The sequence below is a fragment of the Aethina tumida genome, chromosome 2 (genome assembly GCF_024364675.1).
Source record: "Aethina tumida isolate Nest 87 chromosome 2, icAetTumi1.1, whole genome shotgun sequence".
Classification (NCBI taxonomy): Eukaryota; Metazoa; Arthropoda; class Insecta; order Coleoptera; family Nitidulidae; genus Aethina; species Aethina tumida.
In genome coordinates this window covers 17,161,592-17,185,593 of record NC_065436.1, presented here as the reverse complement: position 1 = coordinate 17,185,593, position 24,002 = coordinate 17,161,592, and the positions used below count along the sequence as shown (strand labels likewise).

The 24,002-nt window shown below is 30.8% G+C and overlaps 2 protein-coding genes across 8 annotated transcripts in view; one reads left to right on the top strand and one right to left on the bottom strand.

The window, feature by feature from the left end:
- Positions 1 to 15,215, top strand: part of LOC109606627 (FH1/FH2 domain-containing protein 3) — an 88,132-nt gene extending 72,917 nt beyond the window's left edge. For 3 of the 6 annotated variants that reach the window (XM_049963657.1, XM_049963660.1, XM_049963661.1), the window contains 9 exons: positions 6,533 to 6,591; positions 9,814 to 10,737; positions 10,790 to 10,939; positions 11,184 to 12,079; positions 12,886 to 13,482; positions 13,539 to 13,756; positions 13,811 to 14,003; positions 14,062 to 14,335; positions 14,679 to 15,215. In XM_049963657.1, the coding sequence (XP_049819614.1) occupies positions 6,533 to 6,591; positions 9,814 to 10,737; positions 10,790 to 10,939; positions 11,184 to 12,079; positions 12,886 to 13,482; positions 13,539 to 13,756; positions 13,811 to 14,003; positions 14,062 to 14,335; positions 14,679 to 14,752 (3,385 nt within the window). In that variant the 3' untranslated portion in view covers positions 14,753 to 15,215. Of the gene's footprint in view, positions 1 to 6,532; positions 6,592 to 9,813; positions 10,738 to 10,789; positions 10,940 to 11,183; positions 12,080 to 12,885; positions 13,483 to 13,538; positions 13,757 to 13,810; positions 14,004 to 14,061; positions 14,336 to 14,415; positions 14,485 to 14,678 lie in introns of all 6 variants that reach the window. The other 3 variants (XM_049963658.1, XM_049963662.1, XM_049963659.1) reach the window with 2 other exon arrangements.
- A 130-nt stretch (positions 15,216 to 15,345) lies between these two features.
- Positions 15,346 to 24,002, bottom strand: part of LOC109606628 (FK506-binding protein 2) — a 61,652-nt gene continuing 52,995 nt past the window's right edge. The window contains exons 2-3 of one of the 2 annotated variants that reach the window (XM_049963663.1): positions 16,527 to 16,815; positions 15,346 to 15,888 (exon numbers count right to left, since the gene is read on the bottom strand). In XM_049963663.1, the coding sequence (XP_049819620.1) occupies positions 15,706 to 15,888; positions 16,527 to 16,815 (472 nt within the window). In that variant the 3' untranslated portion in view covers positions 15,346 to 15,705. The remainder of the gene's footprint in view (positions 15,889 to 16,526; positions 16,816 to 24,002) is intronic. The other variant, XM_049963664.1, reaches the window with a different exon arrangement.

The following is a 24,002-nucleotide window of genomic DNA, read 5'->3' as shown; positions in this document are numbered from 1 at the left end:
AAAAATATAGTGAATATTCCAATAAATGTAAGGTGAATTTTGAATAATTATTAAATATTTTATCTTGGTCTTAAAACACCCTATATATGAAAAAAATATAAATAATATAAAATAAGTCACGTGTTTAAAATTTAAAAAAAAAATTCCACTTCCCAACACCGAAGAATATACAATATAAAAATTTTATCCTCAGTATCAAAGTTATCAAAAAAGATTCTCAGTTATAATGAATTCTATTAATATTTAAAACAAACAAACTATGTTATTAATTTACTTACTATTTTTGAAATTTCCTTTTTATCTCAAAGTTTAACACATTTAGGACATACGTTTATATGATGTTTTTTGTTAAAAAGGGCCCAAGAATCTCTCTTTTAAATATTTTATCTTACATTTGAGACACCCTTTATATATAAAAAAGTGGTGAATGCTCCAATAAATGTAGAGTCAATTTTGAATAATTATTAAATATTTTACCTTGAACTTAAAACACCCTGTATATGAAAAAAAAACGATGTTGTTAATTTACTTGTCTTTGTCTTTGAAATTTTTTTTATATCTCACAATTTTATACGTTTAGGACACACGTTTATATGATGCTTTATCTTACATTTGAGACACCCTGTATACATAAAAATGTGGTGAATGCTCCAATAAATGCAGATTGTCCTCGAATGGTGAAGAGATACAGGGCGTCAAAATCAAGAATATATTTTCAATTTTCATTTTTCATTTTTTATTAATAGTCAGTAAAAGAATTTATCAAAGTTGATATACGGAGTTTTATGGTGAAATATTCAAATATGTTGTAAACAAAATTATGATTGATTTAGAGGGCGCCACATACGTTATATACCAATTGGAAAACATTTGATCCTACTGAATTTTGAGAAAGACATTATGTATGACAGAGATAGTAAATGATTCCCACTACGAAGCAAATTTGCAGAGTTTTACTGTCTCTGTTGTGCATGATTACTTTTCCATAATTTCTTTCAGTATTTATGGATCTAGAATAATCTATTAATTTTAGAATATCCCATAAAATATATTTAACGTAAATTATTAACTTTGAGCCCCCGTATCTCAGTAATTGGTAACTTTCTACAAATTGGTTAGTTTTTCGATTGAGAATTTGGGGTAGAATTCTGTACACATCTTTCGGAAGCACCCTGTATATACCGATACTATCCTCGTAGAGGGTTTTATACTTTTAATCACTGTGATTAACTGTTAACTAATATAGGGTCCCATTTTATAGGGGGAATTTGGAAATTAAGGGGTTGGTCGTCAAAGAGAGATTGATTGAGAACCGCTGCTCCACGCATACTTTGATGGCTTGCGATGCCCACAACAGGTGTTTTGTAACACATGCATCATGCCGTACACCTTCCGATACCTATATCGGACCGTCCTGACACGCCGTTTTTATTGTTCGGAATCTGAATTTATTATGTCCCCGGGGAAATCGTTGCCTTCCTCGCGGTGCAAATTCACCAATCATTGATTTCTAATTGATCAAATGATTCTCCGATCCATGAGTTTCAACTTATCATGTGTTATTCGCAAATTTGATGACCACTAGCAGGAGGTCGATGTGCTCTTTGTAACAAGTCTTCGGCTTTTGGTTACGGCTACCAGATATTTTATAGATAATTAACCATAATAGTCTTGCATTTTATTGCTTGAGTATTAATTTAGTGAATGTAATAAAATAAATAAATAAACAACTTTTTATTTATAATTTTTATTTTCACTAAAGTTAATAACGTGTGCAAAAAATGTCGATAATGTTGACATAAATTGTGAAATGTAATCAAAATTCCCATCACAAAGTGAAACTTCTATCAGATTAAATAGTTATAAATGTAAATTAAATATTAAATTGAAAAAATTGAAATTATATTTTTTTCTATGAAATTATGAAATCGACGGGAAAAATCATTTATAATATTTATATCCACAATAGATACCGCTTTAATGGAAAACTTATATCATCATACTCATTCGTGCACAACCAAATTCTGCAAATCTCTCTCTTTGTGACAGTCCGTCTAATCCAGTAAAATAACATAATAAACCACATCAACCGTTTTAATAAGAATTTATGGAGTGCACATAATAGATACACAAGATTATATATTTGTAATTTCCTATTTACAGAATAGAATACATTTTCTTTTACTACGGATTGCCGTATTTGGGATCAAGACGCAATCGAAGTGTTCATAATGTACACGCACGTCTGAGGATCATTACATCTTAAATACTTTAAAAATGTACAACGAAATTTATTAATTTACCTTTAATAAGTTGACCTAATCTATGCATGGATGGCTACTTTGAACAATTCAGTATTCAATAAAGGATTTTCTATAAATTGGTACATCATTGATTTTAATAAACGGAGGCAATTAATAATTATTCATCTCTGACATTTATAAACATGTTTTAATGTATTCAAATTTGTGTCGAAAGTTTAATTGTACACTAAGTAAATACTAAATGTTAAGTAATCTTCATAATTCAAACAATTTTTTAAAATTTGTATATTGAATTTACATATTACATATATATTTTTAAATTGATATATTTATTTTTAGTTTAGAAACTGTTATCGCCTTCATTAATCATTGGATTATTAGTGTTTAAAATTAACAAAAATTTCAAAACATATTTATGACATTAGTTTTAGATTGTTTGTGTGCCAAACTAAGTTGTCGCAACTTTAAAATTTCAGAAGAGTTGGGAGAATTTAAACAAAGATTTATTTCAATCTGTGAATGATTTAATAATACTCTAGTTCTCACCTGACAAAATTAATATATTAAATTAAACCTAAAAAAAATTGAGAGTTCAAATTAAAAGTAATATTGTAACAGTTGCAGCATTATAAATATTCCAAACTAAAAAGTTTTATTCGGTTGATGTAAATTTAGACATAGAAAAATGTGGGACGACTAATTTTAATTTAACCATAAAAAATTGATTGGAAACGAGACGAAATTTCTTGGTTTTAAAAAATGCATTTTATAAAAACTGATATTATGGATGAATATTTAATAAACTAGTAAGTTTTTTAAAAATTGAAAAATAAAGCGTTTAAATTAATTATTATGGGAAAATTTTATTTCATATTAAAAGTTATCTTTTAAACAGCAATTATCTTATAATAATTTCATTAAAAAATGAAAATGAGTAGAAATAAAATTTAAAAAAATATAATATATACAGAGTGATTCATCTTTTTCATTAATAATATATGAAGAAAGAAAAATCTACAGAATTGAAATTATAACTTGATTTCAGCTACATTTCTAATTTATTTTGAACAAAATTTAATTTCCGGTGTCGCCGAAAGTGAGATTAATTTTGTTATTTTCAGTAGAACACCTTATATATTTTTACATTTTTAAATCCTACATGTAATTACAAATCTGTCAAATTTTTTGGAAAAAAATGATTCATGTATGAACTAAAATGTTGTGTCATAAAATGTCATTGTCAAGTCATAAATTTTGATGCTGGTAAGTTCAATTTTGGCATACACTTTAACCAAGATCCATCCTTTAAGAATCCATTTTGAGTACTCCCAAATTGTTTTGAGGGTGTTCGTTATTTACATTTAATTTAAAACATTAATAACTTTGTAATTTTTAATGTGGCATCATATTTTTCTGTAAAAATATTTAGTTCAAATCCAACGAACGCCACTGGAAGCGGTATATCTCAAAATTTAAGATTTTTGAGGTATATGAAGTCTTAAAATGAACCCAAGCATCTTCCCTTGAAGATTATTGTACATCAGAAAACATCTCTTGATACACATTCATTAAAGTATGTAGAATGATACTATAGATAGTATAAAAATACGATATTTTTTTGAAAATACTCCCACTTTATATATCAAAATTTAAGACCTTCAGGACATACTTTTATTTTAGTTTTTTTCCTAAAAAAATCTCTCCCTTAAATATTTTAAATTTATTTTGAGACACCCTGTATATATAAAAATGTGGTGAATGCTCCAATAAATGCAGGGTGAATATTGAATATTTTACCTTGATCTTAAAACACCCTGTATATGAAAAAATATATAGTACATTTTTCATTAATTGAACATATTTATTATTTCATTGCACGTGTTTAAAATTTAAAAAGTAAATTCCATTTACCAACTGAAGAATATATAATATAAAAAATTTATTCTCTGTGTTATTAAAAAATTCTCAGTTATAATGTCCTTCATTAATATTTAAAATAAACAAATAAATTACTTACTGTTTTTTAAAAATTTTCTTGACAACAATAAAATTTATCTGCATAAATTTTTAAAGGTTATGAAGAATAACATAAAGGGTAAAAGGCTTGTCGTAACATGACGATGTTTGATTAGGTGATAAAATAGCGTCACAATGGGTACCGAGACGCTCGTAATAAAAAACTTATCAAAGAACAAGATTGACTATGGCGGTTACGAGAGTGAGTCAGCTGATCTATTATCTCAGTGGTTGAACTCTTTGGAGAGTCGGTCCTCGTTGTTCTGGCTGCACTATATCGATGGCGACCTACCATCCGACGACGAAGAGGACAAAGAACACCGGGCCAACTCCCTGGAATCGACCGGTACCGCCACGAGCGACGAAATCGATCAGGACATCGATCCTGACGGTTTCTGCGATGACATGCAGGCGAAGGACTTCTTCTCGATAGCGCCCTGCAGGAGCATTGCCCACAGAGAGTCGGATTTATTGGTGGCGCTATCTGAGAACTGTGCTTTGGGTCCAGTGTGTTATTTCTGCAGGTAACTTTCGGTGTTTGGTAAACGGTTATGAAAATTGTTCGGTTATTAGTTGCACCGGCCCGACAACAGTAAACTTGGGCCCGTGTGTTACTTTTGCTGGAATAACAATGGCGTTTTAATGATGCCCCATATGGGCAAAGAACATGACTGTTGAATAGATTTCGTTTAGATCCGTGAGAACTGCTAGATAATAAATTCTAGGATAGCATGCATTTCTTCTGGTGAGCCTGAAATAGTTTATTTATAAACAATGTTGGCTTATTGTTGTAACGGTGGAATATTGTTTTGTCTGCAGAAAATCCGCATAATTATTCACTATGATTTAATATCGGCCGACTTTGAATAATTAACTGATGTTTACGATGAATTACTGTAATTTTCATTACTACTCGTTAAGGTTTAAAGTAATGATTATGTGAGAAAACGGCCGCATCATAAATGTGCACAACATCAGTCCTTAATATTACTATGTGGGTTTTTATATTATTAATAGTTATAATTTTAATTGTCCACAATTGCTAATTACTGATTGATTAAAAAATGCTGTTCATATTGAAATGCCTGATTACTTTAACGACCTGTTAATTTTTAACAGTAAAAATTACTGTCAAACAGTCTTTATGAACATATGGAAAGTATTTTTTTGAATATTTATTTGAGGAAATAACTGTGTGTGTGTATATTTATCCATTGAACTTTTCTGAATAATATTCTATCATGTTGGAAGTGTCATTTCTGTGTAATACAAATTAATTGCAGTTTGATGTTCTTGTTAAAAAGCATTACTCTGACAATGAGGGTCATCAAATATACCCACTCATTAACACATTGTTATCAGTGTGAATTCCCTCTTTTAATATGGCTGTAAGTGCTTTCCCAAGTACCCAATTTAGTCGACGGTAATTTGGGTGGTTAGTCACAATTCTTAAAATTTGTCGGACATGAATTATTTATTTTTTTGGCTGCTGTAATCACATTATTTTTGTTTTCGTCTATTTTTAACTGAATTGTGACAGTAATGTATATGTATCTTGTATGACAATCAAAAGTCGATGCATATGCAAAACTAAAACATAATTCATGCTAATGATATTTAAATAAATCTGCGCCATATGTTTCAAGAGTTATGCACACTAGTTTTTAAGACAACGTAAATAAATAATTAGCATTAATTTATCCACTTTCAAAACGTGGAACTAAAAGTGTCGTTTATTTTCTATGTCATTTCAGTATTTCTGAGACATTTTTAGGTTACTTTGCTAGTTTTCTATTTTTGAATGAATATCTGGTACAATTGAGGGATTATTTTTATGAAAATATTCACAAGTGTGTGAGACCTCCTCATTAACCGGTACACACAGCCAACACAACGATCGCATTTCGTATTCCTTATAAGTATGGATTATCTGAATATAAGGAAGTATAAGAGAAAGTATGCGGGTGCAAGACTTTAATAAAACGTGATAACATTACAATAAAAGGAAAACAATTCAAATTAGGTTTATGTGCAAATCAGTTGGATCTTATGAGGAAAACCAATGTGGCTTCGATTAACCAACCGTATAACCATAATCTGATTTATTTCCTTGATGCAAATTATTGGTGCGATTCAATGTATTTCTTAAACTGCGGCATTCGGTCCAAGGTCGCATAAAAATGACATATTTTCAGTTACTTGTCGATGGTCGTCTTAGTTTATTTTTACTAACCTTTATATTTTATTTTCAGCAAGAAGAATTCCATTGTTCTTCGGACTCAGCTTTCGGTGCGCGTACACACGATCATAGGTAAGTTGGTATTTTGATATGTAAATCATAAAATGCATTTGGCGGCATTAAAGTCAAAAGGTATGTTTTGAAGATTGGATCGAGAATTGAGATAAGCCGTATACTGTACATTGTGCTTCTTCTAAATTTGGTTCTAGAACTGAATGTCTTGAAGTGGGTCTGCTGTTATTTAACTTTAACAAAGACGATATTATTTTAACTACAATTTTGACATATTATCATCATTAACAATTTAAAATTTTATCCTAAAGATTATTAAGCATATACCGATCAATAAAATCTAATTAATTTTAATTTATTTTTTTTTAATAGAAAGTGATTTGAAAAGTGTAAAATATTTCAGATTCTATTAAATACCAAAAACAGTATTTTGTGCTACTTTTGAATATGACTGTGATTTGAATATGATAAGTGATTTTAAAAGTGTACAAAATATCGTACTCTTTTCAAATCATTTATCATCTTTAACAACTTCTAAAATTAGCCTTGATATATTGAATAATATTTAAGGCAAATAAAATTTTAAAGAAATATCAGGTTTCATATAATACATTAAATCAATCTTTTAACTTACTAAATTAACCAACATGAATGGTCAATAAAATCTAATAAATTCTAATTTATTTCTTATTAATGAAAAGTTCTTTGAATAGTGTAAAATATTCCAAATTCTATTAAATACCAAGAACTGTATTTTATGCTACTTCTGAATATGGCTGTGATTTGAATATGATAAGTGATTTGAAAAGTGTACAAAATATCGTACTCTTCTCAAATCACTTATCATCTTTAACAACTTCTAAAATTAGCCTTCATATATTGAATAATATTTAAGACAAATAAAATTTTAAAGAAATACCAGGTTTCATATAATACATTAAATCAATCTTTCAACTAATAAATTAACCAACTTCAATGATCAATAAAATCTAATAAATTCTAATTCATTTTTTATTCATGAAAAGTTATTTGAATAGTGTAAAATATTCCAGATTCTATTAAATACCAAAAACTGTATTTTATGCTACTTTTGAATATGACTGTGATTTGAAAAGTGTACAAAATATCGTACTCTTTTCAAATTACTTATCATCTTTAACAACTTCTAAAATTAGCCTTCATATTGAATAATATTTAAGGCAAATAAAATTTTAAAAAAATACCAGGTTTCATGTAATACATTAAATCAATCTTTTAACTTAATAAATTAACCAACTTGAAAGATAAGTGTACATTATTCCAGATTCTATTAAATACCGTTGTTATTTACCTTTTTGACAAATAAGTTGTTATTTTTAACTGAGCTAAATGAATATTATCTTTAACAACATCTAAAATTAGCCTCCATATATTAAATAATACTTAAGACAAAAAATTTTAAACAAACACCAGGATAGATGTTATAGTTTTAATTAAAATTTAAGATTGTTTAGGGCGGCGACGAAAAATTTAAATTCTTTATAAAAAGTATTGAATATTGATCATTTAACTTACTTAACTGATTAACTAACTCGATTTGTGCAAAATCCAAGAAAAATATAATATGAAAGGATTAAGGATTTAATTTATTTTTATGATACGTGATTTGAAAAATGTATAATAATCCAGATTCTTTTAAAATACCACGATACATTATGAAGTGATATAGATTTAATTAACATTTAACATTCTTTGGGGGGTGGCAATGAAAAATTTAAATTATTTCTAAAAAATGCAATAAACCACATATTCATGAATCATTTATCTCGCATAAAAAGTACAACTATTTGTTCTGCAATGAAATGCGGAATAGAGTTTCAAGGAATTGTACAAAAATTGCATAATATAATAGTAACGGATCAATTATTTTTATAGTTTTTTTAAACATAATTAAAATATTCTGTATCACTTTAGCTATAGGTAAAACGTCATTGTTAAATTGATTTCTTACTTTAACTTGACTAAATAGTCTTTGAGTATTTGTGACCAAAATGGCAACTAATAAATAATTATTTTATACCAATTTTTATGACAATATTTTCCACATGTTATTGTTTTATTTGCCCAAACAAGACTAAGTGTACAATGACATAATGCACAAGAAAGTAAAAGTTTTAAATTGTGCATACATTTAGGACCGTCCATGCAAACTGACTCGAATGACATGAGGCACAATATGATTTCCCTTGAGGTGAAAATAGAAATCAGTCAATTTATATTCTGTTACGTTTACAATTTGCTTTAAGTGTAATATTCCAATTAATAATAATTGCTTGACAAAAATAGTTTACAAGTTATTCGCTTTCACACATGAAGATATAAGATTTGGGATTTATATTTTCATTTTAATAACCGGCAGATGTGTGTATAAAGATTAGTTGATTTTACTGATTTATTACAATTATTTGGTTTCTCTTATTGGTAGACAGATATTATCGATTTCACATTATTGACGACCAAATGTGGATTTGTATCTTTAGTTCCCTCTCTGCATACTGAAAATGAAAAATTTTCTCCGAAGTGTTTCATTAAATTTTCGACTTATCAAATTTAGTTGAACATAAATAAACAGCTGCAGTGAGACAAGTCCAATTGTACTTTTTATTTATATAGAATAAACATACTTGAATAACTCGCAAAGATGCTTGCCTTCGATAAACATGTTGAATGATGAGTTTATCAGATGATAATACTTATTTGAGCGAGCCATTTATAATTTTAATTTATCATTAATTGGCGAATGCAATAAGAAAATGTCGAACTTCCGTCAGATAAAAGGTGGACAACGTTTTCATAGCACAAACAACTCAACATTAATAAATTGATAAACAATAGCAGTGTTGGCGGACTGTAAATGCTGCTTGTAGGTACGACGTCGTGATGAGATCTGGAGATACTGAAGGCAGTATTTTTCTTTTAAACTCTATGAAGCTAACATATAATTTTCGCAAATAACAAGCACATTCTAGAGATTGCAAATCAATGTTGGTTTCTGGTTGAAAAATTGGTATTCTGCTTCTCTACGAGGTCAAGTAACTTAATAAAAGATCCTCCAGACAATTTACATCGATAATTTTCATACATTGTTGAGTATGGTGTGAAACTAAACGGTGTTTGGTTTCTTTACTACATACAGTTGTCTTCAGTATTCTGCGTTAGGTAAATTACATAGGACATGATAACACATAATAGTTAGATCTAAAATGTGAAAGTATATTTATTTAACAACGTTGTTTTTTTCAGAAAAACTATTAACATCCGAAGGAAGGGAGTTGCGACGAGCCCTATTTTCTCTCAAGCAAATTTTCCAAGAGGATAAAGATTTGGTTCACGAGTTTGTTCAGAACGACGGTTTATCATGTCTCATCAAAGTTGGTTCAGAGGCGGACCAAAATTACCAAAACTACATCCTGCGTGCCTTAGGACAAGTCATGCTTTATGTGGATGGTATGAATGGCGTAATGGAACATAATCAGACCATTCAATGGCTGTACAGTTTAATATCTTCGAAATTTCGACTGGTTGTGAAAACAGCTTTAAAATTGTTGCTGGTTTTCGTCGAATACACCGAGTCCAACTGCATGTTACTCATCAAAGCCATTCACACGGTTGATTGTTCACAAGGACTGTTACCCTACCATAACATCATGAAACTACTGAAAGACTTCGATTCAGCCGATACAGAACTGCTAATTTATGCTACCACTTTGATAAATAAAATCCTTAATGGTGTGCCAGACCAGGACACTTACTATGATCAGACTGATGTTCTAGAAGAACAAGGCATTGAAGCTATTATCCAAAGATACATGTCAAAACCCGGAACTGACTTAGACCTTTTACAACAATTCCAAATATACGAGGCAGTCCTGCAATACGAGGACGGAGAAGACCTGGGAACTCCAATCAGACACTTGGACGAAAGCATCAGGAAAACTCTACGTAGCAGGAAATCGGTGTCGGATAGCAATGCTGAAAGAAGGAAAAGTCGTCGTCACTCAACCGGAAATACACCCTTATACACAGGAATAAGTAATCGTAACATCATAAATAACTTGAACAACAGTCTGAACAACAACGTGCAAAAGGAAGACGACGAATCTTCTAGTTCACAGTCATCGGACATCAATTCGCAACTCAACGGAAGCTACAAGGATAGTAACAAAGGTACGAATTTACACTGCATGTTTTTGATTTTATAATATGTTGCTTTGCTTAGCTATTGATGCTGGCGTGACACCTGCTCTTAAAAGACGACGAGAAAGAGCTGAGAGGCAGAGGAGTTTTATGAGGGAACAACAAGAATCTGTGGCACTTCTTAAGGGAAATGTACAAAATAACGAGGAGAATAACAAAAATGTTGAGAATGGTAGGTGCTTGAATTAATTTGTGCGCTCTATGCATATTCTAACGATACATATATTCCTACTCTAGTTATAATTATTTAACATCTGTACCTCTCCATTTTAGTTATTTATATTTTAATCGGGGTGGTTAATAATTAAACGTGTGGCTCATGTGTCGTAGTTTATACTTTCTATTAAAAACATGTTCATGAACCAACTACTTATGACCAACATTTTTTATTTTTAACTATTTTCATGTGTTTTCAGGCAATTATACTAACGCCTTGCAACAAAGAATTGCGAATGGAAATGTTTTAAACAGTAACTATACAAGAAAGGATTTAACCCCCCTACTGAACGCTGTGAACAAGCTGGACACCGAGGATAGCCTCACAAAACAACCGTGGATACTTTCAATGATACAAAACCAGGAAAACATTGAAGAAACCGAGAACGCGAACGAAAACGATCGAAATTTAATATTGCAATTGCGCAGGGAAAACACCGTAAAAGATCTCACCCAGAAGTTAGCTAATCAGAACATCCTTCAAAGCCCATCTGAAGAGAACAAAGTGAATCGAATTGGCGATATGTCAGGACTAATTTCTAAAGCTAAAGAAGGTTTAGCCAAGTCGAAGTCGAAGGCAGACGTTTTAAAAAGTCCCACGACCGAAAACGTACCAAAAATAGAAGTGAAGAAATCCGAAAACGAACTCAGATGGGAAGAATTGGTCGCCAACCTAAATAGACCGCTTAACTTGTGCGACATGGACTTCACTGACTTGGCTAGCGACGATGATACCGATATTCTAGCACCTGCTGCAGTGACCAACGGTATTCCACCACCTCCACCCCCCTTGAGGGATATGGGTCCTGCACCGCCCCCTCCGCCCTTGTCTCTTAACAAAATACCACCACCAGTTCCTCCGCCAGTATTTGGTGTCAATCTCCAAAGACCCAACAAACCTAATGATAATACCAAAATTCCGATAAAAAAGAACAAGAAGACCGTCAAGTTGTTCTGGAAGGAAGTCCGTGATGATCCAATTTCTACAATGAAACTGAAGTCTGGATACATTTGGGATGAACTAACGCCAGTCAATGTTGACACTCAAAAGTTGGAACATCTTTTCGAATCTAGAGCGAAAGATTTAATATCGAAGGTAAGTTTAATATTTTATACTAAAGACAAATATTTGGTCTTAGTTTATTATGTGGACTTATATATTGTCTCAAAAACCACAAAAACTATAATTTTTCTGTAATTTAGTATCAAATTTCAAAGAAATCTGTACTTCTGTAATAGTTGTTCAATGTGAATGTAGACCTTTGTAATTTTATTCTATTGTGGTGATGGCGGTGTTAGCTTTTTTGTTAAATGTAATATATGTATTTTTATTTTTCTTTGGTGATTCCTCTCCGGCATGTGCTGGCTTCAGGAGGTGAGTTATTAGTCACTTGGTGATGGATCTACTTTTTGCATCTTGCATTTTGTAACATTTTCCTTTATTGATAACTTATGTTATCCACCAAAACACATTAGAAAATGTAACTTCTGTAGATGTCTGTCAAAAACTATTCTACATATAATTTACACATAAGTGGTTACTAGGCAAAAAGAGGTGTGGAATATGTGTGGAAGATTGACGGAATGTAATAATGACACATACATGTATTACACGTAATTAGAAAAACAAGGGAGAGATTATGGTAACCCGAGATATGATAATCTCTTACCAAAAAGCAGCTTACACCTACAACCATACATTCATATTTTGTAGTAAAGTCAAGAAATCAGTCATAATCATTATCATATTATATCTTGGGTTGCCTCAAGAATAATAATTATAATTCTATACACATACAAAATATAGTTTTACACAGCATGGGAAAATGCATGCATTATTCTCTTCATTCATTCTTTAATCATTAAATCCATATTCTAATTTTTTGTTTGATCATTTAATAGAAACAACAAGAAATGAACAAGAACAAAGAAATCATAGTCCTGGACCCAAAACGTTCCAACGCTATCAACATCGGTATGACCAAGTTACCACCGCCGCGATCAATCAAGACTGCCATTCTAAAGATGGACGCCACAATTATGAACCGAGAAGGCATAGAAAAACTGTTGACAATGTTGCCGACTGAGGAGGAAAGAACCAAAATTCAGGAAGCACAAGCGGCAAATCCGGACTTGCCACTGGGCAGTGCGGAACAGTTCCTATTAACTTTAGCTTCCATTTCCGAACTGCCGGCCAGATTAAAGTTGTGGGCTTTCAAACTGGACTTCGAAAACTCCGAGAGGGAAATCGCCGAGCCCCTCATGGACCTGAAGCAAGGCTTCGAAGTTCTCAAAGTGAATAAAACTTTCAGAGGAATTCTAAGCACGCTTTTGTCGATTGGAAATTTTCTAAATGGCAATGAAGTGAAAGGCTTTCAAATCGAGTATTTAGCTAAAGTACCTGAAGTCAAAGATACAGTCCACAAGCACTCTTTGTTGCATCATCTCTGTCATATTGTTATGGATAAGTTTCCGGATGCCACGGACTTGTACTCTGAGGTACGTAGGTCTATTTGTTTAATATTTCAATGATTGATTTTAATTATTTGTTTTAGATTGGTGCTATTACCAGGGCATCAAAAGTAGATTTTGATGAGCTGGCTCTGAGCATACAACGACTAGAAGCGGACTGCAAAGCTTCGTGGGATCATTTGAAACTCATAGCGAAACATGATGGATCCACCATGATGAAGGTTAAAATGTCAGATTTTTTAGCTGACTGTGCTGAAAGAATTATTCTTTTGGGAATAATCCACAGAAAAATCTTAAATAGGTAAACTTATTTGTTGTTTTTATATATATTTGCTTAGGTTAATAATAATTTTAGGTTTCACAAGTTCTTGTTATGGTTGGGAGTTCCTTTGCATCAAATCTCAGACACCAAACCAAATGAGTTTTGTAGAGTTATATCTGAATTTGCTTTAGAATACAGAACTACACGTGAAAGAGTCCTACAACAACTGGAAAAGAAAGCTAATCACAGAGAAAGGAATAAGACAAGGGGAAAAATGATAACTGATGTAAGAAATTTATTTACTCGTAAAATTGTTCTCAGTAATATCTTTATTAAAAATTTAGATCGGAAAATTTAAATCAAAAGAAGACAGAGCTGATGCCGAACTTAGACAACTGTTGGGTAGTGATATATCAGACGTGGAAAGCATGCAGGGCACATTACCTTGGAGGAGGACACGCAGAGATGGCAATAGATTATTTATGAGTCCTGCCAATGGCAATATGACAGACGGAGATGACGAAATACTCGAAAGTCTCGTGAAAACTGCTACTAAAGGGTCTTCTAGAACCGCCCCCCGGGAAAGGAAGAGGACGAGACATGCCGACAGGAAATCTTGTAAGTGTTTTTTATGACTTATCATCCATGGTATTATATAATTTATTATTGAAACGTAGTAAGTATGTTTTCCTTTATAGTAAAACGATCGCGAACAAGAGAAAATATGCCTTTTGGTAGCAGAGATTCGCCTTAAATTTACCACTTGGGTATGTGGGTGTTGTTTGCTGTGTTTTATTTTTGCATGGCGGATTGCTTTAGACATACTTAAAGTACTTGTGATGAAACTGAAAGACATAATTGTGTGAGGAATTCTAATAACCTTACAATTTGCTTGTATCCATTTGTTGTGTGTATTTTTAATGAAAATAATTCTATTTTTTAATTATGTAATTTATTCTAGTGCGACGAACACTGAAGAACGGTTTGTCAGAAGAGGAGAAAAAACACCTGTCAGCATACATTAAAGGATACTAACATTCAACTGAAAAAACCAAATGCTAAACCCCCTTTCAACTTTATTTATTAATTAATTACATCTTGAGGATGTAAAATTGTATACTGACTTTGTTATGTGATAAAAATATGGCTGCTCACTCATCTTGTTGTTTTGTACTATTTATGAGTAAATTTAAGTATAAATTTAATTAGAGTTAAGTTTTATTTATTTATGGGATGAGGACAGCTGTTTTACTGTATTAATTTGTGCCTTTTTCCAGTGGCTACTAGTCTTTTGTTTTTCACATTACACTTTTTTCTTTTACATTTTAACTTTTTTTAGTAGCTGATCTTTGAAAATAATCGACTGTCTTTGACCTGCCTGTATCTTATTACTCTAGGATTTTTTATTTCTTTTTCATTATTGCTGTGTTTATATTAAATATAAGTATTTAACTGTTTAAAACAATTTAATGTAAAATAAATGAATTTTGTTATAGACTGTATGTATTTTTAATATCCCTAAAATACAATCCCTGTAATAATGTACACATCTCTTTTCTTCTTAAAGAGGAAAAGTGGTCAAATAAAGGAATGTCTGTCTGTCAGTTTGTAAATATAAATAAAACAAATTTTATAGAAAACCGTGTAATATAACTGTACTAATTATTTATGTAACAACGATTAAAATAAATTGCACATAAATTGTTTTGATCCAATGTACAAATACTACAACAAAACTACAAAAATCTTTAAAAGCTTAACAATTTTTAAGTAATAATGCAAATATACTAAAAAAATAAATACGTATAAAACCAAGGAATGAAAAAATTAACAACTTTCAGCATACAAATATCAAAATTACAGGAGTTTTTCGATGTCTTAGTTACCTAAATATAAAGTATAAAAGGTAAAAAACCCATTTAAAATTCGCCTATTCAATTGAAAGACTGATAAAAAATGTTAAAACTAAATGCATTCAGTCAAGTCAGTTATAATTCATCGTGTTTGGGTCCGGAGAACTCCTCGTGGGAAATGAAGCCGTTCTTGTCTTTATCTTCGTGTTGGAAGATTTCTTCGACGAGTTTGTCATGGTCTGCTAACATGTTTTTAACCTCTTCACTGGGGCTGTCTCCTTCAGCAGCTACCATTTGTTTCTTAAGGTATTCGCTTACCTAAAATGTATCAAATTAATAGAAATAACTCTTCAACATTTTACCAAAATTATTGCAAATAGCAAGCAAGCAAGGATAAAATAATATATACAAAATTAAGCAAATCAATCAACTTAAAGGTGTAAAAATTGATCACTGACTATATTATGTTATTTGTTTTTAACCTGTGTATCACATTTAATTATTTAATAAAATGGAATATATTTTTTATTAATAATGACATAATAAAGTCCGTGAACTACAACCAAAATTGTTAAATATTAATTACGCATTTTATATTTTAAAATTAAACAAAAAATAGAATAAAGCATAATTATAATACAAAGCACACAAATTGTAATATCAACAGCAAATGCATTGATGTTGAAAAATGAATTTCCAATGAGTAAATGTTACTTCGTTGTTTATTTTTAAACGTATCTCCCGTAAATACTAATTTTAACGAGATTATTCAATAAAAAATGGAAATATTAATTATATTTTTAGTTACAAAACTATTGATATGCAGTATTTTCTAATTTTTATTACATTTACTCGACATATTTTTATTTCGTAGGTTCCATTAAATGAAATAAATATTTGCTTGCAATAAATGCAATAATATTGCAAAATGTGCCAAAGCGGTTAGAAATATTTACAAAACCCCTTACTTCTTCTCTACTTAGCATATTGTCCTTATCGGCATCGATCTCTTTGAAAACGTTAGTGGTCGGTGGAGAGTCTCCGATGTTGATGAGTTCAACTTCGAAGATCAAAGTTGCTCCACCAGGAATAACGTTTCCTGCTCCACGGTCGCCGTAGCCGAGGCTTGGTGGAATGATGAGTTTACGTTTCTCGCCGACGCACATGTCGGTCAAACCTTGATCCCAACCCTTGATCACCTGACCAACGCCCAATTGGAAACTGAAGGGTTGGTCTCTGTCCAAGCTGAAATAAATAAAAATAAATGTAATTAAAAAAGAAAAATATGTACATTCATAAAATCAAGTAAATAAACCCATGTTAGAGATATTAAACTTTTATGAATTAAATCCACTTTATTTGTATTCAAATTGAAATGTAGGCCCAATGTTGTACATTTGCTTTAGAATGGCTAAGGAATTGTACCCCAAGGAAAGTTACTACTAAACGAGAGGAAATTAGGGATTGGAAGCCAGTAGAGTCTTTCTCGTAAAAGATTGGACATCTAGAAAACACTACAGGAGCTCCAATTGTTCAAGTTACTGTACGGAGACGTTTGGCAAAAGCAGGTTTTTTTTTTCAGGAAGACTATTTTGACGCTTGCATTTGACCAACGAGTATAAACAACAAGGATTGGAATGGGCAAGGTCTTGTATTCACTGGACGGAAGAATGGACATCTCTACTCATCACAGGTGAAAGTAGAATCCAGGCCAGGTATTCCACAAAATCATCCAAAAGTTCATTTCTAGGAGGTCCCATTACGTTATAGAGAGAAATTTGTTATAATGGCTGTACATTTGATGACCAGTCCGACATATACAAGAATTCAGTAACCTCATAGAACACATCCGGAAGAGGTGACAAGCAGCCATCAATCCATCAATGTTCACGGAGGAAATACGATGTACTAAATTTTATGTATGTTTAAATCTGATCAAAATTAAAAATTATTGATTTATGTTAAATTTATTAAGTCATATGTATTTTTAAGAAATAAATTAAATTTTTCTATTTTTTCACCTTTAATTTACATACTTATTTCAATATTTATAATTTTTGAACATCAATTTATTCTATTTCGGCACTAATAAATTATTACGTGGACACTCCAATGAATTATTTGACCTGTCTGTATCTTAATTTTATCAAATTGCCTTTACTTCAGAATGGCCAAGGAAAACTACTACAAAATGAGACGAAATTAGTTATTGGGATCCAGTAGCGTCTTCCTCGCAAAAGGCTGGACAGCTAGAAAACACTACAGGAGCTCCAATTGCTCCAGTTACTGTACGGAGACGTTTGGCAAAAGCAGGTTTTCTTTCAGGAAGACTATTTTGACGCTTGCATTTGACCAACGAGTATAAACAACAAGGATTGGAATGGGCAAGGTCTTGTATTCACTGGACGGAAGAATGGACATCCCTACTCATCACAGGTGAAAGTAGAATCCAGGCCAGGTATTCCACAAAATCGTCCAAAAGTTCATTTCTAGGAGGTTCCATTATGTTATAGAGAGGAATTTGTTATAATGACTGTACATTTGATGACCAGTCCGACATATACAAGAATTCAGTAACCTCATAGAACACATCCGGAAGAAGTGACAAGCAGCCATCAATCAATGTTCACGGAGGAAATACGATGTACTAAATTTTATGTATGTTTAAATCTGATCAAAATTAACAATTATTGATTTATGTTAAACTTATTAAGTCATATGTATTTTTATGAAACAAATTTAATTTTTCTATTTTTTCACCTTTAATTTACTTACTTATTTCAATATTTAAAATTTTTGAACTTCACTTTATTATATTCCTGTATTCACAAATGATTTCGTGGACACTCCAACGAATTTTTTGACCTGCCTGTATCTTAATTTCATCAAATTGCCTTTACTTCAAAATGGCCAAGGAAAACTACTACCAAATGAGACAAAATTAGTGATTGGGAGCCAGTAGAGTCTTCCTCGCAAAAGATTGGACATCTAGAAAACACTTCAGGAGCTGCAATTGTTCAAGTTACTGTACGGAGACGTTTGGCAAAGGCAGGTTTTCTTTCAGGAAGACTATTTTAACGCTTGCATTTGACCAACGAGTATAAACAACAAGGATTGGAATGGGCAAGGTCTTGTATTCACTGGACAGAAGAATGGACATCTCTACTCATCACAGGTGAAAGTAGAATCCAGGCCAGGTATTCCACAAAATCATCCAAAAGTTCATTTCTAGGAGGTCCCATTATGTTATAGAGAGGAATTTGTTCTAATGACTGTACATTTGATGACCAGTCCGACATATACAAGAATTCAGTAACCAGAAGAGGTGACAAGCAGCCATCAATCCATCAATGTTCACGGAGGAAATACAATGTACTAAATTTTAAATCGGATCAAAATTAAAAATTACTGATTTATGTTAAATTTATTAAATCATATGTATTTTTACAAATTTAATTTATTTTTTCTATTTTTTCACCTTTAATTTACATATTTGTTTCCATATTTCTAATTTTTTATCGTCAGTTTGTTCTATTTCTATATTCATAAATTATTTCGCGGACACTCCAATGAATTCTTGCTGGAATTCGTAATGTGAATGTGTTATCCTGTGTCTAGTGTTGTTTTATTATTTCATATCCCCTGAAATGGGATGACCTATTTTCAAATCTGATGGTTTTACATTTTCTAATTACAAATACATGCATAGCAATTAATCTATGCAGTCATATAACAAAGATAGTTTTATATAAACCAACAAAACCATGCCATTTGTCGTTGACCACTGGTTTCTCTTTGCCATTTAAAATTGCAGAGAATTATCTCGATTACCATAATTTACTTGCTCGCTCACCTTATTGCTTATCCGGCCAATAGTGGCCGTGTTTGTGCGAAATTTGTTTACATCATCAATTACTTTCCTGATTAGAATGTCTATTATTCATGGAAATGATGAATTACACATAAGCGTGTAGCCAGTAGTGTTCAATTGCCCCGTACATATTTTGACACATGATCACATAAACATGCCTGTGAGGAACACTGTTGGCAGCCAATAATTTAATTATGGTCATACTTTGATACAACGTCGATATAATGGATTGTCTGTTTATCTAACATAATTTGACTATTTTGAGCAAAATAGTTCACCATAGAGCCATGTTTATGACAAGCTTAATTAAAAATTTTATTATAGTTTTATTTAGGTATTTTTATAGAACGTCTAATAAATAAAGGCACTATATTTTAATGTTTTATATCTAATAATAAAATAAATGGATCAATAAATAATATAGACGTATACAGCCATATAAGTTTTGCATCTGATTTAGTCGTGAAAAATGTGTTTGCTTCGTTGTTTGTACGCTAAATTTTAGCAAAGTGGAATGGTCCAATAAAAAAACTTCCAAGTGCCATTACGTCAGGGTGAACTTTTGGTATGCATGACTTTTTGAATATTTAAAATCTTTGTCCTCGGTCATGTTAGCAAAAGATCACCTCGCAAAATACTGGAAAGTTTCCGGGAGGCACTATTCCCCGTATTATCGTTACGCACCCGGCGACATGCTTAAATATTAAACGGTTCTTCCCGAGGAAAACTTTGTTCAACGCAGTATATGCATACAGTTTTTCGTGATCTGGAAAGTTTCAATATAATGAAAATTCTACTGAGACTAAGGGAGATCTGATTATGTAATATTATCTCAAGCGAAAAATTGCAAACTTGCAACTTTTATCACTAACTGTCCCAACTTTTAAAGTGGCGTCTTGCCACCTCATCTTTAGGTGGACGCATTATATTTCTCTTACAATTAGAAACTGTGGAAGTTGACTTCCTAAAACGATTAAATTAATTAAGTACGAAATATTTTTTTAAATAATTATTGGTGTACGTAATGATTATTGGAATGAGTTGACAATTCCTATTTTAATTAGTGTGTGGTACACGTATTGAATAGAATTTATCCGCGTTAGTAATCTAATTTCAATTATATCGCCACATCAAACAGAGATAACTACCTATCTAAAGTAATTTAAGCACCAATATTGATGTCCCGTATAATAAAATCATAATCGAAAATATACTATTTATAACACAACGTCATCATTACTATGAGTTATACCTTGGACCGGATGGCAGGAGCTAATAAATTAAAAATTCATGACCGATCGTAATACCGTAAACCTGCACTACATTAATCGAATTATAAGGGTGATTTGCTTGTAAATTCTAATCTTTTCGATCACCGATCGATAAGCGGATCTGTTCTTGCTACGCCTTTATACAAGGGCTGATCTCTTGAAAATGGGTTTTAGTAAAAATTATATGCTGCCCGTAAAAATTTATCTCCCGGGAGTTCGGCTTTTACCGTTTTTTCCTATTAAATATGCATAAAACGACTTTTTCTGGAACGGTGTTATTAATTGATTTCATCGAAAGGGTACGACGGTTAGCAAAATTGCTTCTATTAATTTTAATCCGATTCCCTTAAATTGATCCATTAATAATTCAATACGGATGGGTTATAATTATATCACCTAGAGAAATCACCAAGGTGTATGCAGTAATATAAACTTATGTTCAAAAGACATTAAGCTTTTATGAATTAAAATGGCACTTGATGGTTTATATATACTGTGATTATGAAATTCGACACGAAAAGATGAGAAAAAAAAATTAAATTGGCCGTTATAGAGACTGCCGATTGAAGTGAAAACTTTTAGTATTAAAATTTGAAATTTCATAATGTTTGAATTAAATTTATCAACATCAATCTGGTTTTCACATCTATTGACACTCCGAGCAACAATTTTATGCATGTTTATATGGTTTTTTATTATTTAAATATATTACGGGCTGTACAAGATCATGATAAAATATAAATACAATTCAATTGATATAACAATTAATATACAATCATATTATTTATGGATAGTATTTGTATTTACTTAAATTTCAATGTACTTGATATTTAACATTATTTTAATTGTTTGCATCATTATCATCATTAATTTCAACAATACTTAGACTTTTTGTACTTTCAATTATTTCATTTTGTTCTAAAAAGATACAATAGACTTATGGTAACTAAAGTAAGAAATGAAAATGTTTGATTCAAATTTATCTAAGTATCGCGTAAAAGCGGCATCGATTGTCGTTTTATGTTTTGTAATACTGAGTGTTCGATCATTGGACATATTTAAATAACTTTTTCACTAAATCCATTCAATTTCACTTATAAGATATACACAACACTATACATCAACTGTATAGCTTCAGATAGATATACTGGTATAAGCATGTCGGTGACGCGAACGTATGAGATTTCACCCATCCAAAAAGTGTCTAAGGCGCACAGCACACTGCGCATGTGCCAGTCATGAGCATGTCAATGACGCGAACGCATAATATTTCCCTACCAAAAAATGCCCAACGCGGCTAAAGAAGTTTTCACTCCTAAAAATACATTAAATCTATTATTATTTGTTAAGAAAGGCTAATTCTTAGTTTACACTTTTATTGATGGTATAAAAAACAAGTATGTTTTACTTTTGCTTAATAAACATCCCTCCCTCGATTGAAATTGGGACCAAAATATGTTCAACCAGTCACTTGATTTCAATACTTATCTTGAACTACTATTTAATTAAGATGTATTATATTATAAATATTTTATTTGTTGTTGTGTCTATTTTAAGTTAATTTTTGGACAGAAATGAAATTTATTATTATTATAAACGAAACGTTTAAAGTCTGCGTTTGTAAAAGTCGAATAAAATCTAATCTAATAAATAATAAATAACATAATATTATTTATGGGAAGGATACATTTTTTCAGAAAACAAATAACTAACGATAAATAACAAATAACTATTTAATTATCTTTCAGTAAAAGAAAATAGAAAATGTGAAATATGAATGATATCTTAACCGAAGATTGTGATAAATATAAATGCAAAATAAAGTAAACAAAAAAATTATTCATACAAATTAAATTTTGTCATAAATTTATTAATTAATAACATTATTAGATATCTACAACTGTGTAATCAAAAAAAAATAAATTTGTCTCTTAATTAAATTCAATTACGAAGCTGACATATTCTCACTGTTATTTATGGGAAGGAAACATTTATTCAGAAGACAAATAACTAACGATAATAATAAATAACTATTTAATTATCTTCCAGTAAATGAAAATAGAAAAAGTGAAATGTGAATAACATCTAAACCGAATATTTTGATAAATATAAATAAAAAATAAAATAAACTTAAAAATAATTGATACAAATTAATTTGTCACAAGTTTATTAATTAATAACATTATTAGATGTCTACAACTGTGTAATTAAAGAGAAATAAATGTTTCTCTTAATTAAATTCAATTACGAAGCTGATATATTTTCACGGTTATTTATGGGAAGGATACATTTATTCAAAAGACAAATAACTAAGGATAAATAATAAGTAACTATTTAATAATCTTCCAGAAAATGAAAATAGAAATAGTGAATTGTGAATAACAAATTAACCGAATTATTTGTTAGGTTAATTTTCAGTTTACACACTTTTGTTGACGGCATAAAAAACAAATATATTTTACTTATGTTTAATAAACATCCCTCCTTCGATTGTAATTGGAACCAAAATATGTACAGTCATCAGCAGAATGGCATTACCACTTTCCAAACAAAATCCCTTGCGACCCGCTCTCGCTAAGCCCCGCCCAGAACCCCAAAAAAAATAACCATAAAACCCAGGTAGACGTAACAAAAGGTCAATGGTACCAGGTCAAAATATTTACTTCTGTCGATTATATAATAAGTATTTCATATTTTTAGAAATATTTCGTTAATCTTGAAAAAACTTAGTTTTTGCAAATTATTATCTCATAAAAATTATTATTATCTAATAAAAATGTATAAAATTATTTCGGTTTTTTGAGAATTCAAATACTATTGTTTTTTAGTATTTATTATAAATATTTTAAAATATAGTCATACTTTTTAGTTGTAAGCAATTGGGATAATAAATTATTATGCGGTCATTGGTCATGATTTCACTCTATTCAGGGAATTGAATAAAACGACTCCTTCTAATTATATAGCGGCTACTTTTTTACGCTTTACGTTATATTAGCAACCACTACTGCCATTCGTAATTGAGTATCTGAATAGTAGGAACATAACTCAGACTGACCGATTCCGAAAATGAATTATGATAAGAATTTTTCGCAAAAATTTTTGAACGCAATACTCAGAATTGACATCAAACTAACTATAAAACGATGGCGACAGGTATTAAAATTTAATCCAATATGCATAAATACCTAAACCATCTACAAAAATATATCATAGTTCAGAGTTTTCTTTAACACGAGCTTCACCACAAATCCTAAAATGCAAAGAAATATAGATGATGAGACACGTAT